The sequence below is a fragment of the Cricetulus griseus genome, chromosome 3 (assembly GCF_003668045.3).
Source record: "Cricetulus griseus strain 17A/GY chromosome 3, alternate assembly CriGri-PICRH-1.0, whole genome shotgun sequence".
NCBI lineage: Eukaryota > Metazoa > Chordata > Mammalia > Rodentia > Cricetidae > Cricetulus > Cricetulus griseus.
Window position 1 is genome coordinate 37,653,887 of NC_048596.1, and position 12,684 is coordinate 37,666,570.

General features: G+C 46.4%; 1 protein-coding gene across 1 annotated transcript in view; it reads left to right on the forward strand.

The window, feature by feature from the left end:
• The window catches only part of LOC100770890 (protein C9orf135 homolog), a 103,814-nt gene that overhangs the window by 31,139 nt on the left and 59,991 nt on the right, over positions 1-12,684 (forward strand). Inside the window, exon 2 of the mRNA XM_027406512.2 lies at positions 9,390-9,495. Coding sequence (XP_027262313.1) covers positions 9,390-9,495 — 106 coding nt within the window. The remainder of the gene's footprint in view (positions 1-9,389; positions 9,496-12,684) is intronic.

A 12,684-nucleotide genomic window follows, 5' to 3' on the forward strand; every position in this document is an offset into this window, starting at 1 on the left:
AGGACAGTTGTGGGGAGATGTTATTTACCAAAATTAGTCATTGCCTGACCAACCGGATGGGGTCACTTTCACCTGGGTGGGATAGTTTGGGTGCTCCTTGAAACTGTTTATGGCTCTTTGGCTGGAGCTGAATCAGCCTTGTGCCACACAGGGAATTTCTCAAGGTGCTTTTTCTGAGGATGGTTAACTCCATCCTCTCCTGTTTACCTTGTTCTTTCATGGGAAGCGCTGTGTTTTGGTTACTAATGATCTAAGAATCAAAGATGCATCTATTCTCGCAGCTGTCGCAACCTCAGTGCTAATGACATGTGTTACCGATTTTTTTTTGTGTGTGTGTGTGGTGGGCACCTACCTGACATTATAGGAGTTCAGCAGTGTCATTGCCAGCTTCTTGTGAAAGACCCCCGAAGAGGTACTTTCGTATAAGGAGACCCACACCCAGGAATCAGCGAGGCCACGAACTTGGATGCAAAAGCAAGAGGCTTTATTGGAGACGCGGGTACCCGGGGCGACTTAGCTTCTGTATGGCTAAGTGCCCCGAGCCAAGGGAAAGGGGTCCTTATATAGGGAAAAAGGCGCAAGCTAGGAGCAGGGATTCTATTGGATAATTCTAATGAGGCATTGTACAGAGCTATTCCCATTGGTCAATGTATATGAGGCGCTATACAGGGTTATTCAAATGAGGCAAAGTACAGAGTTATTCAAATGAGGTGAAACATAGAGTCTTTCAAATGAGGCAAAATACAGAATCATTTCTATTGGATGGTTCAAATGAGACACAGAGCCATTCCAGATCAGCATATTCTCAAGGTCTGGTGTCTGGTGTCTGGTACAGCAGACTCAATCCCCCCCCTTCCTGATGGCTGACCTTGGGGGCGGAGACCTTGGGACGGAGTGTTTCTCTTCGGGCGGGAGCTCAGGGGCAGGGCTCCAGGCCAGCTCACTTGGTGTTCGTGCCGACCCACCTGGTGCTCGCCCTCGTGCCGGCCCACCCGGTGCTCGTTCTCGGGCCGGCCCACCTGGTGCTTGTTCTCGGGCCCGGCGTGCGGCGGGTGGCAGGGGAAGGCCTCCGGGGGTGGGGATTGGGGAAGCCGCCGACAGGAGGAAGAGGAGACAAACTTGAGAAAGAAAGGGCTAAGGGGCAGGGGTCTTTCATTCCCCCATTTCTCTTGTAACTGAATGGAATCTTTCATTCAGAGGTCTCTGGATATTCTGGATCTATTTGCTTTAGCTGATGGTATTGTTGAGTTAAGACTAAGGCCTGTACAACAGATAGTCGTTCTCTGATGAATTGAGTCAGTTTGTTCAGAATGCAGGGACCAAATATGAGGATCAAAAATAGAATAACCAGAGGTCCCATGAGCGTGGATATAAGGGTAGTCAACCAGGGGGACTTAGCAAACCATCCTTCGAACCATCCTTGTTGAGACTCAAATAGCTGTTGCCTCTGCTTTAGCCTTTCCCTAAGTTTGGCCATGCTGTCCCTAACTATTCCTGTATGATCTGCATAAAAACAGCATTCTTCCTTGAGGGCAGCACATAGCCCCCCTTCCTGTAAAAATAATAAATCTAATCCTCGTCTGTTCTGCAGGACCACCTCAGAGAGTGATGTTAAGGATTTCTCGAGTGCACTGACTGACTCTTCTAGGACCTGGATATCCGTGTGCATGGCTTGTTGTAGAAGCTTAAAATGATTAATTCCCTGTAGGGCAACGGTTCCGGTCCCTATGCCGGCTGCTATGCCCCCCACTGTTATTCCTCCTAATAATAGGGCCACGGTAAAGGATATTGGCTCTCTCTTATATTGGGTTGATTTCTCTAGTACGCTGTAAACATATTCAGGTTGGTGGTATGTGACTTTGGGCCAAAGTTCTATCAATATACAAAAGTCAATGGTGGTGTTGAGAACAGTGGTAGAGACACAGGGAGTCAACCCAGTACTGCAAGCCCAATAAGTTCCATAAGGGGCAACAAGGTATCGGCTGTCCTGAGATAATGGCTCTACTTGGTTACATAATTCTTGATGTGAGGGAGGAATCCTGCCTATGCATAGCCCCTTTCCTGAGACCTCAGATATTGTGAGCTTGTGCTGCATAGCAGCTCCACAACTGGTAGGTGCTGAGGTCTGGTTGGAGTAGTTGCCCAGTATTGCCACGCCTTCATAATATGGGGGCCGGGAAACTAGGCATAACCAGCATTCCTGAGTCTTGTTGGGGTCTGAAAAATTTAAGGCTTGGTAAACTCCTTGGATTAATTGTAATAATCTATCTCCGGTACCTGGAGGGTCTCTGGTTATCTCTATGTTTAGGGCGTCTGGGGTGGGGGAGAAGGTGACAGCACCTGGTGTAGGAGTGATAGCTTTAGGAACGGTAGGGGGTTCAGGGACTTGAAATTGGGTTGGGGCTCTCTGGTCCGCTATTACTGTGTTTGGCCTGACTGATTGTTGGCTTAGGGGAGTAATTTGTCTGTACAGGGAGAATAAGGTCACCGGATCTTTCCCTGCTCGGTGCAGCCGGAGTCCCCAGACTTTAGGACTATCCCAAGTAGTCCTTTTTCCAGCATCTGTGAACCTTAGGATGAGAGGGTTGCATTTTCCTCCGGGGGTGGCGCCTTGAAAACCTCCCCCTCCGGCATTATCATAACAGGGTCCGCAGGCTCTTTGCCCACATCTCCATGGTCCTTTCCCTGCATACCCTGGGATCTCCCTCCATTTGAGAGTGATGAAATCCCAAGAGGAAGAGGGTTTCCAGTAAGCCTCCCCTGTGGTTTCACATCCCCATCTTGCACAGTACCCTTCCTGTGGCCCCCCGCAGCCATGAGTTGGTTTATGGCCGGGGCAAACATAAAAATCCTTGCTTCTTGTTCCTATCCTTCCCCCAGGGTGGTGGCATCCGTACCCTGGGAATGGTTCCTGGTCAGAGGGATCCCAATCAGACCCTACTAAGTCACATAGGTCGACATAGAGAGGAGGGAACCCATCATGTAGAGTCCCTATATAAGTGCTGAGGTTGGCTATTTCCCCGGTCCCTAGATTGGCTATTTTCCAGGTGATATTATAAACCCTGTGGGGGTTAGTTGCTACATGGGGGGTAAACAGACAACCAATCAACAGGAGGGTGTACGAGAGAGTCTTATCTTTAAAGGATTTTGAGTGCGGTGTGCGGTCCATTCTGATGCAGTGGCTGAATCGGTGGGTCGGGCTGGCTTTACATGTGAAGCATGTATCCAAGCTGCAATGCCGTCTACCTTGAGTGCGGTGGGAGTGGTAAGCAAAACGATGTAGGGTCCCTTCCAGCGGGGTTCAAGGTTCTTGGCCTGGTGACGCCGGACCCAAACGGTGTCCCCGATCTGGTAGGAATGGGGGATGGTGGGATGGTCCCTCTGGTCTTTATAAGCTTGAGCAAGGGGTTTCCAGACCTCCCGTTGTACTAGTTGGAGGGCCTGTAAATGAGCTTGGAGAGAAGGGGAGTTAGCAAAATCTGAGACATCTTGATCAAGAAAGTTAATGATAGGAGTAGGTACTCCATGCAGGATCTCAAAGGGTGTGAGCCCATGTGGTCCAGGGGTATTACGAGTGCGGTGGAGTGCTAGGGGGAGTAGGAGGACCCATTCTCTAGTGCCAGTTGCAAGCGACAATTTTGTTAAAGTCTCCTTGATTGTTCTATTCATCCTTTCTACCTGTCCTGAACTTTGGGGTCTATAAGCACAATGTAATTTCCAATCAATCCCCAACAAGGTGGCCACTGACTGACTTACCTGGGAGACGAAGGCGGGCCCATTGTCTGTTCCCAGTACCTGAGGCATCCCATAACGGGGAAAGATTTCTTCAAGCAATTTCTTAGTAACGATCTTGGCTGTTTCATGTTTAGTAGGGAAGGCTTCAACCCATCCTGAAAAGGTGTCTACAAAAACTAATAGATACTTGTATCCATATTTACCTGGTTTAATCTCAGTGAAATCTATCTCCCAATGTGTTCCGGGCCGGTAGCCTCTGACCCGGTTCCCGGGAGGAAGCTTCAGTCTGGATGCGTTGACTCGGGCGCACGCATCACATTGCTCAGTTACCTGTTTTAGAATATCATTCTTCCCCAAAAGGAAATTGAATTCCTCTTCTCGTTCGAGGAGCTCCCGCATCTTCTTGGAGCTCAGATGTGTCATCTTATGTAAAAATGTCACTAGGTACTTGGTTACCCGGTAGGGGATGACAGTCTTTCCTTCATAAGTCCAATCCCCGTTTGGTTCCTTTGTGGCTCCCAATTTCTCTAGGGTTTGGATGTCTCTTTGTTCATAGTCCCATGAGGGGAAGGGATGGTCGTTGGTGGGCTCTAGAGCCAGGAGGTTAGTGGTGTCTGTGGTCAGGGCCGCCTCTCGGGCAGCCAAGTCTGCCCTTCGATTGCCCCTTGCTTCAAAAGAATCCCCTTTTTGGTGTCCAGGGCAATGTATGATACTTAAGGCGGCGGGCAGATGAAGAGCCCTTAAGAGAGCGAGGATTTCCTCCTTATTTTTAATGTCTTTCCCTTCGGAGGTAAACAGCCCCCTCCCTCTGTAAATTTCTCCATGTATATGGGCAGTGGCGAAGGCATAACGACTGTCTGTATACACGGTGAGCCTCTTACCTTCTGCCAATTTTAGAGCCTGCGTGAGTGCTATGAGTTCTGCCCTCTGCGCGGAAGTTCCAGGGGGGAGTGCCTGGGCCCAGACGACCTGATTCTCTGTGGTGACTGCCGCGCCCGCCCTTCGTTCTCCTTGATGCAAAAAGCTGCTTCCATCCGTGAACCAGATGTGGTCCGGGCTGGGTAGAGGCTGGTCAGTCAGGTCGGATCTCGCCCCATGGGCCTCGGCCAATACCTGTAAGCAATCATGAGCCTCGGGCTCCCCAGGGAGGGGGAGCAGGGTGGCTGGGTTCAGAGTCACCAAAGGCCCGAAGTGGACCCGGTCTTTGTCTAACAGCATAGTCTGGTAATGAGTCATTCGGGCATTAGTAAGCCATCTGTCTGGAGGCTGTCTGATGACTGCCTCAACTGCATGAGGGGCATGTATGGTCAAAGGCTGCCCCAAGGTTAGCTTGTGAGAATCTTTTACCAGCAGGGCTATAGCGGCAATCATTCGAAGGCAGGGTGGCCATCCCGATGCCACAGGATCCAATTTCTTGGAGAGGTATGCAGTGGGCCTTCTCCAAGGCCCCAGTTTTTGGGTGAGGACTCCCTTAGCATAGCCCTCTTTCTCATCTATAAAAAGTTCAAATGGCTTAGCTAAGTCCGGTAGACCCAGGGCTGGTGATTCAAGGAGAGCCTTTTTGATGTCGGTGAAGGCTTTCTTTTGGGGCTCTTCCCATTTAAAAGCAACCCCTGGCCGAGTGAGGGGGTAGAGGGGAGCCGCCATTTCGGCAAACCCGGGGATCCATAGGCGGCAGAAGCCTGCCGTTCCCAAGAACTCTCTCAGTTGGCGGGGATTTTGTGGGGTGGGAATGTCTAAGATGGCTCGCATACGGGCTTCCGTTAGCCATCGCCGTCCATCCTTTATCTTGTATCCTAAATAGGTCACCTGTTTCTGACATATCTGGGCCTTCTTGGCGGATGCCCGGTACCCTAGGCTCCCAAGAGTCTGGAGGAGGGCTTGAGTGCCTTCCTTGCATTCCCCTTTGGTTTTGGCTGCCAGGAGAATGTCATCTACATATTGTAAGAGGATTAGAGCGGGGTACCTAACCCGGAATTCTGCCAGGTCCTGATGTAAAGCTTCATCAAAAAGGGTAGGGCTGTTCTTAAACCCTTGAGGTAGCCTAGTCCAAGTCAGCTGCCCAGAGATTCCAAGGGCCTCGTCCTGCCATTCAAAGGCAAATATAGGCTGGCTGGTGGGATGCAGGCGGAGGCAGAAGAAAGCATCTTTAAGATCTAAGACTGTGTACCAGGTATAGTTAGGTGGCAATCCACTCAGCAAATTGTAAGGGTTGGGGACAGTAGGGTGTATGTCCTCTATCCTTTTATTGACTTCTCTCAGATCCTGCACTGGCCTGTAATCATTAGTTCCCGGCTTCCTAACGGGTAACAAGGGTGTATTCCAAGGAGATTTACAGGGCACCAGAATCCCTTGTTCAAGTAACCTTTTAATATGTGGCCGAATTCCTTCGCGGGCTTCTTTAGGCATTGGATACTGTCTGACGGATGCAGGAAGGATGGCAGCTTTTAAGGTTACTATAATTGGGGCCTGGTTAATGGCAAGGCCCATTCCTCCTGTTTCAGCCCAGGCTTGGGGAAATTCCGCAAGCCAGTGGTCAAGGGTTTCCTGATTGTTCGAGTTAGTCCTCTTTTCATGGAGTCTATATTCATCTTCTATGGACATTGTCAAGATGGTAAGGGGAATTCCCTCTGGCCCTGTGACTTTGACTTCTGACCTCTCAAAGTGTATTTGAGCTTTTAATTTGGTCAATAGGTCCCGTCCTAGTAAGGGGTAGGGGCAATCTGGCACATGGAGGAAAGAATGCATAACCTTACCGGTCGCGAGCTGGAGCTGCCGATTTGTAGTCCAATGGTACTGCTTTCCGCCTGTAGCTCCCTGTACCCATGCAGTCCGGTGACTCAGGGGTCCGGGTGACCGATTCAGAACGGAATGTTGTGCCCCTGTATCGACTAGGAAGGTGACCGGATGCCCCCCGACTTGCAGTGTTATCCTGGGCTCAGGGGGGGGGGGCTCCTGGCCCTGACTCCTCTAATCTTCTAGGTTCAGGAGGTCAGAAGCCCTTGGCCGTGGAAGCTTGGCCCGGGGGTTCTTAGGGCATTCTCTTGCCCAATGTCCTTTTTCTTTACAGTAAGCACATTGGTCCCTGTCCAGGTGGGGCCCCCTTCTGTCATCCCTCTGTCTATTCTGTCTCTGGCCTGTCACTACTGTGGCCAATAGCCTGCTCATTTCTTTATTCCGCTTACGGTCTCTTGCAACCTCTTTTTCCTCTGCTTCCTGTCTTAGTCTTTCCTCTCTCTCCTGGGTTTCCTTCCTCCAACGTTCTTCTCTTTCTGTCTGTGTTTCCCTCTTATTAAAAATACGTTCTGCTTCCTTCAACAAATCTTGCTAGATTCTGTAGCATCCCATTCTACCTAGATTCTACAACTAAAAGTCTGTTTCGTTTGGCTATGGAGGCAGAGCCTAGCTTAAGCTGTCTTCACACTCATTGGTCCTCTACATTCAGACTCCAGTATTGGAGATTACGAATGTGTGTCACTATTTGGGCTTTAGATACTAGGAATAAATAAACAAATAAATGTCTCTAAGCATCCACAAATGTTTGTGCTATCTTCATTGGGTTGGGGTATAGTTTAAATCCTACCCCAAAGTCTAATAAAATTTGCTAGCCTAGAAGAGTGATTTTGAGATCACAGTCTCTGTGCATTCTTGTGTTGTGAATTCACCTTAGAATTTCAATGGCACCAGATCTTTAAGAATGGAACATGAGAGAAAGGATGGTGCTTTTAGTTAAGGTGCTGGGGAGATAGTGTTTGCATATCCAGAATAAAAAAAAAACCACACCCCAGTCTCACCAATTACAAATAAACAAACACAACAAAAACCCAAGCAAACAAAAACACAACTGCAAATGGATTAAAACTCCCAGGGTGGTAGCATGTGCCCATAGTCCCAACATGCAAGAGGCACAGCCCAGCAGAGTTTGAGACTAGCCTTGTCTCTAAACACACACACACACACACACACACACACACACACACACACACAATTTAACACATTAAAGATTTAACTATAACACTTGGAATTTTAAAATAACACTTGGAATTTTAAACTAATAGAAGAAAAAAATCAGAAAAAAGCTTCAAGACAATGAAATGGGCTAGAATCTTTTAAAATAAGACGCCCCACCCCACCCCCTGGAAAATCACAAAATCAAAATCAAAAGCAGACAAACTAGCTGACATCATTTGAAAAGCTTCATTGAAGCAATGGAAACAGCAGAGCAAGGGGAAAATTTTAACCAACTATTCATCTGGCAGAATGTCAAGGTCCAAAATATACAAGGAACTAAAAACCTCAATAACAAAAAAAAAAAAACCAAAATAACACAATTTAAATATCAATTGGCCTTAACGGACATTTCTCAGTCATACAGATGGCCAGGAGATACACGAATGCCCAGCATGCATCATGGCTGGATCCATAATGGGAGACCATAGAGAGCTGGGGATGCTTCTGCTGATGAAGTGACAGCAAAGACAGATTCTGGGTGCCACAATAAACCTCCCAGCTGGAAGAAATTGTCCAAATTAAGGTCTTCCTTCCTAATTACTTATGGCAGTTTCTGCAGAGGCAGGGAATGGCTGAAGGTAGACTCCCTAACGTTTATTCCCCAATGCAGTGCTGTGCCTGTTGCAAATGCAGCCCAACAAAAAGCAGCACTATGTTAGTCTGCTTTCTGTTGCTCAGACAAAATACTGGTGGCCAGGTGCACTACTTATTTTCTTTGTTGCTGTGGTGGTTTGAATAGGAATGGCCCCCATAGACTCATTTGTTTGAATGCTTGGCTCATAGGCAGCAGCACTATTAGAAGATGTGGCCTTGTTGGAGTAGGTATAGCCTTTCTGGAGGATGTGTGTCACTGTGGAGGCATGCTTTGAGGTCTTATAAGCTCAAGTCTACCATTATAACACAGATTTTCATTCTACTGTCTGTGTATCAAGATTTAAGACTCTCAGCATCTTCTCCAGGAATATGTATGCATGCCACCATGTTCTGCCATGATGGTAATGGGCTAAACCTCTGAAACTGTATGCCAGTCCCAATTAGATGTTTTACTTTATAAGGGTTGTCTGGCATAAAGTCATACATGCAGATAGAGCACTAGAGCACTCATAAAGTAAACGAATTTTAAAAACAAAAGGCAGTGGGGCTTTGTTGTTTGGTTTTTAGCTGGTGATTATCTGTTTCCTCAGATGTTCCTTGGAAACAGGGACCACACCGGTTATCACTCAATGCATCCTGCCTCATTTGAAAAAAAAAAAAACAATGTAATTGAAGTTCACGGAAGAGAGAATTTCTAAAGTGACAAGTTGCCTTTTAAAGCTATTCCCATATCTTATTTTCGAATTTACTGGCAGTAATTAATCTACATTATTAAATAAGTTTCAGTTCACTGGAGCTACTGAATAATTACTATGTTAGTTAAGTAGTGTTTCTATGACAGTATAAGTTTAACTGAATGTGCCAAGTTGTTTTTAGGGAGTAGTCTCAGAATTCTTTGAAAAGTGGTGAGAAACACATCATTCATCATGAATTTGACAGATTAATGATTAAGAGAACAGCATGAAATATAGCACGTTTAAAGTTTTAAAATTCAAAGCATGGTCAATAAGGATTATTCCTAATAATATTTTACTATTTTTTCCTTGAAGGCACCGTGACAGAGAAGCTTTCCCCAAAGATTATGACCTAGAATGTCCCGGGGCAGAGAAAAACTTCTGTAATTCGACATATTGTCGATTTGGAAATGACAGTTCAGTAAGTAGTAGCTGTTAATTCTTTGTCTAAAATCTTTATCATCCTGAAACAACAAAAAGTTAAGGTGAGAAATATCTTTTCCAACTCTGGTTCTCATTTGTGACATTTAGTTAGGTGACTTAGTTGCACTTAGCAAACCTTTAAAATGCACCTGCTTCTTAAGGTTATTGAGTGAATTAGACACAACAAAGTGCTCAGCATGCTGCCTGACTGTGTTAGTTAGCTTCCAGTTGCTCGAACAAAATATTGGACACAGGCTACATATGAAGGAAAAATTTTTATTTGAACTTGCAATTCTGGAGGTTTTAAATCCAAAATTAGGTCACCCCACTGGTCTGATAAAGGTGACATGTCATTGGGGGAATGTATGTCAGGGTGAGTAGCCACATTTTAAGACAGGAATAAGAAGGAAACTGAAACTGGGCCACCCAATTTCCTTTGAGAGTATACCCTCACTGGCCTAATGGCTTCCTCTCAAGGGAGTCTCTTACCTCTTAAAGATCCCTTGTGCTTTCTAGTTGTACCACTGTGGGAGGATGTGATGCTATGCTGCATAGTAGCATCTTGCTGGAATAGTAACATATTTCTGGATAACTTCCATCTTCTAGAATAACCGTGTGAAGCCAGTGTGGTGGTTTGAAAGAAAATAGCCCCCAAAGGGAGTGGCACTATTAGGAGGTGTGGCCTTGTTGGAGGAAGTGTGTCACTGTGGGGGTGGGCTTTGAGGTCTCTTTTCCCAAGCTTTACTCAGTGTGACAGTCAGTGGACTTCTGCTGCTGCCTTCTGGTCAAGTTGTAGCCAGCTCCATATCTCCTTGCATGCTGCCATTCTCCCTGTCATGGTGATCATGTACTGAGCTTCTGAAACTGTAAGCCAGCCCCAATTAAATGTTTTCTTTGTAAGAGTTGCTATGGTCATGGTGTCTCTTCACAGCAATAAAAAAACCCTAAGACAGAAGTTGGTATTTATCTCCATTTTATAGAGGCATGGAGAGAGCTGAGCAGTTCATTGAGAGTCACGTAGCAAGGGAAATGGGAAAATGAAATTTGAACCCGGGTCTATGATTTTTTTTATACTTTCCTTCAGATAAGTTTTATAAGAAATTAAACCTTCTATCATAAAATTTGGGGGTCCAGTTACAGAAAGAATATGCATGTGTAAGCAATTACTGTTTGAGTCATGTGGAGTAGATTAATGCTTGTCCACTTGAGTATCTATCTAGTCAACATAAGCTTAGTGGTCTAAGAACTCCTTACTTGTGCCATACAATGGCAGTAGCTTTGGGGCTAGATGAAAGCCTGGTTTAAGGGATGGAAGAGATGACTGAGTGAGTGAGTGCACTTGCTGCATAATCATGGGGACCAGAGTTAAGATCTCAGTATTGACACAACAAGCAGGGCATCTGTCACTCAGCTTTAACTCCAGTTCCAGGGAAGACAGAAACAGCAAGGTGAGCTTGGCCAGACAAAAACAAGTGAACTCCAGTGCCAAGGAGGGACCTTGTTCCCACCCCCTGATGGGGAGAATGATGGAGAGGGACCCATGCCCTCTCCTGACCTCTGTTGGTACTGTGATCTAAGGCATGGGCACCTGAACATACGTGTGTGCATGTACACCATACACTCACGCACAATAGATATGTACACAAATAAATTCTAAAAACCCCTACAAACCCATTTAAACCTTGGGATGTCTTCTTGGCAGTTGGCCAGCACATGGGTGGAGTTCATGTGCCTAATGCTGAGCTCAGCCAACAGCACTTCTGCTACCCTTGTCCTAATCCCAGGCTTTCTTGAGCATCTCTTGGGAGATAGCCTCAGGTTCTGAAGAGTGGGTTACTTGACACAGTAGAAGGTGAACATGCTGCGAACACTGGGTAGGTCTCATATTTTGCCCCTAAAGGATGATGCACTCAAATAGCTTTGTGATATTGCCAGACCTGGGAAAAGACATAATTATATATTGGAAATTAGTCTAGAATATTCTCTGTTCTCTACAGTAGATGGAATGAACTGACTTAGCATGGTAGTTTGGCTTCCTCCATTTCTTTTAGTTGTAATGAGCAGAGAACAAGCAGGATGACCTGGAAAAGATGAGATTCAGTGTAAAGTTGCAGCTGGTTTGATGTGGAATGAGGCAACTTTTAGGACCCAATACATTGGTAGAGAAGACACTTCCTCTGCACCGTTCTCATTCACACACATGGGGTTTTCTTCACATATCTATTTCTCTGTTGTCTGTCTGTCTGCCTCTCTCTCTCTCTCTCTCTCTCTCTCTCTCTCTCTCTCTCTCTCTCTCCCTTCCCTCCCCCTCCCTTCCTTCCTTCCTTCTGTCCATCCTTCCTTGCTTTTTCTTTTTACTGCGCCAGCCCAAATAACATGGTCGATGTGAGATTTCCGTTTTCTCACCCAAGCTTCTTGCTCTATGCCCCCAAATGTCTCCTTGACAGTCAGCCAGCAAGTGGGCAGAGCTTATGTGTCTGGTGCTGAGTTCAGTTAATAGCACCTTTGCTACATTCCCCCCAAACCTGGGCTGCCTCGTGCATGATCAGAGCAAGAGAAAGTTAAGCAAGATGCACATTGCCTCTGGCTTGTGGGAGATGAAGTGAAATTAAGGTGCATGGGTTTTAGACCCTTCCTTCTTTGGCTTCTATATATTATAGTGGTCAAGGCTTAAATTTAACAGCAATGTTTGCCTTTCCTATACATTTGGTGATGATCGTGGAACCCCTGTCCTCCTCCTACCAGTTTCTCCATAGAAATAAAACCAAAAATAAATAAAAAGGAAAGGAAAGGACATGAGTGTTCCCAGGTGTGGTGGAGGAGAAAGTTTACTATAGATATGTGGGAGAGCATAGAGGCAGAGGCAACTAAAGTATGGAGTAGACATGACAAGGGGGAGGGGGAGGGGAAGAGAGAGTGGAGAGAGGGAGCCAGATACAGCAGTCAGGAGGCCCCGAAGAGAGTACATGATGAGAATCTTTAATCAAACTGGCTGGAGTTTAGGGTAGTGGGCAGGGTATATCAGCCAGGAGGGCCCTGTAACAGGTTGGAACTGAGGGATGCTGGGAGAACCTGGTGGCCAGATCCTCTTTGATATGTTAAATAAGCACCTCAGCTGTTCCTCCTGGGTTTGAAACTTGAGGGTTTCTGGTCTGTTTTAGATACAAAGGAAATAGATGAAGAACCA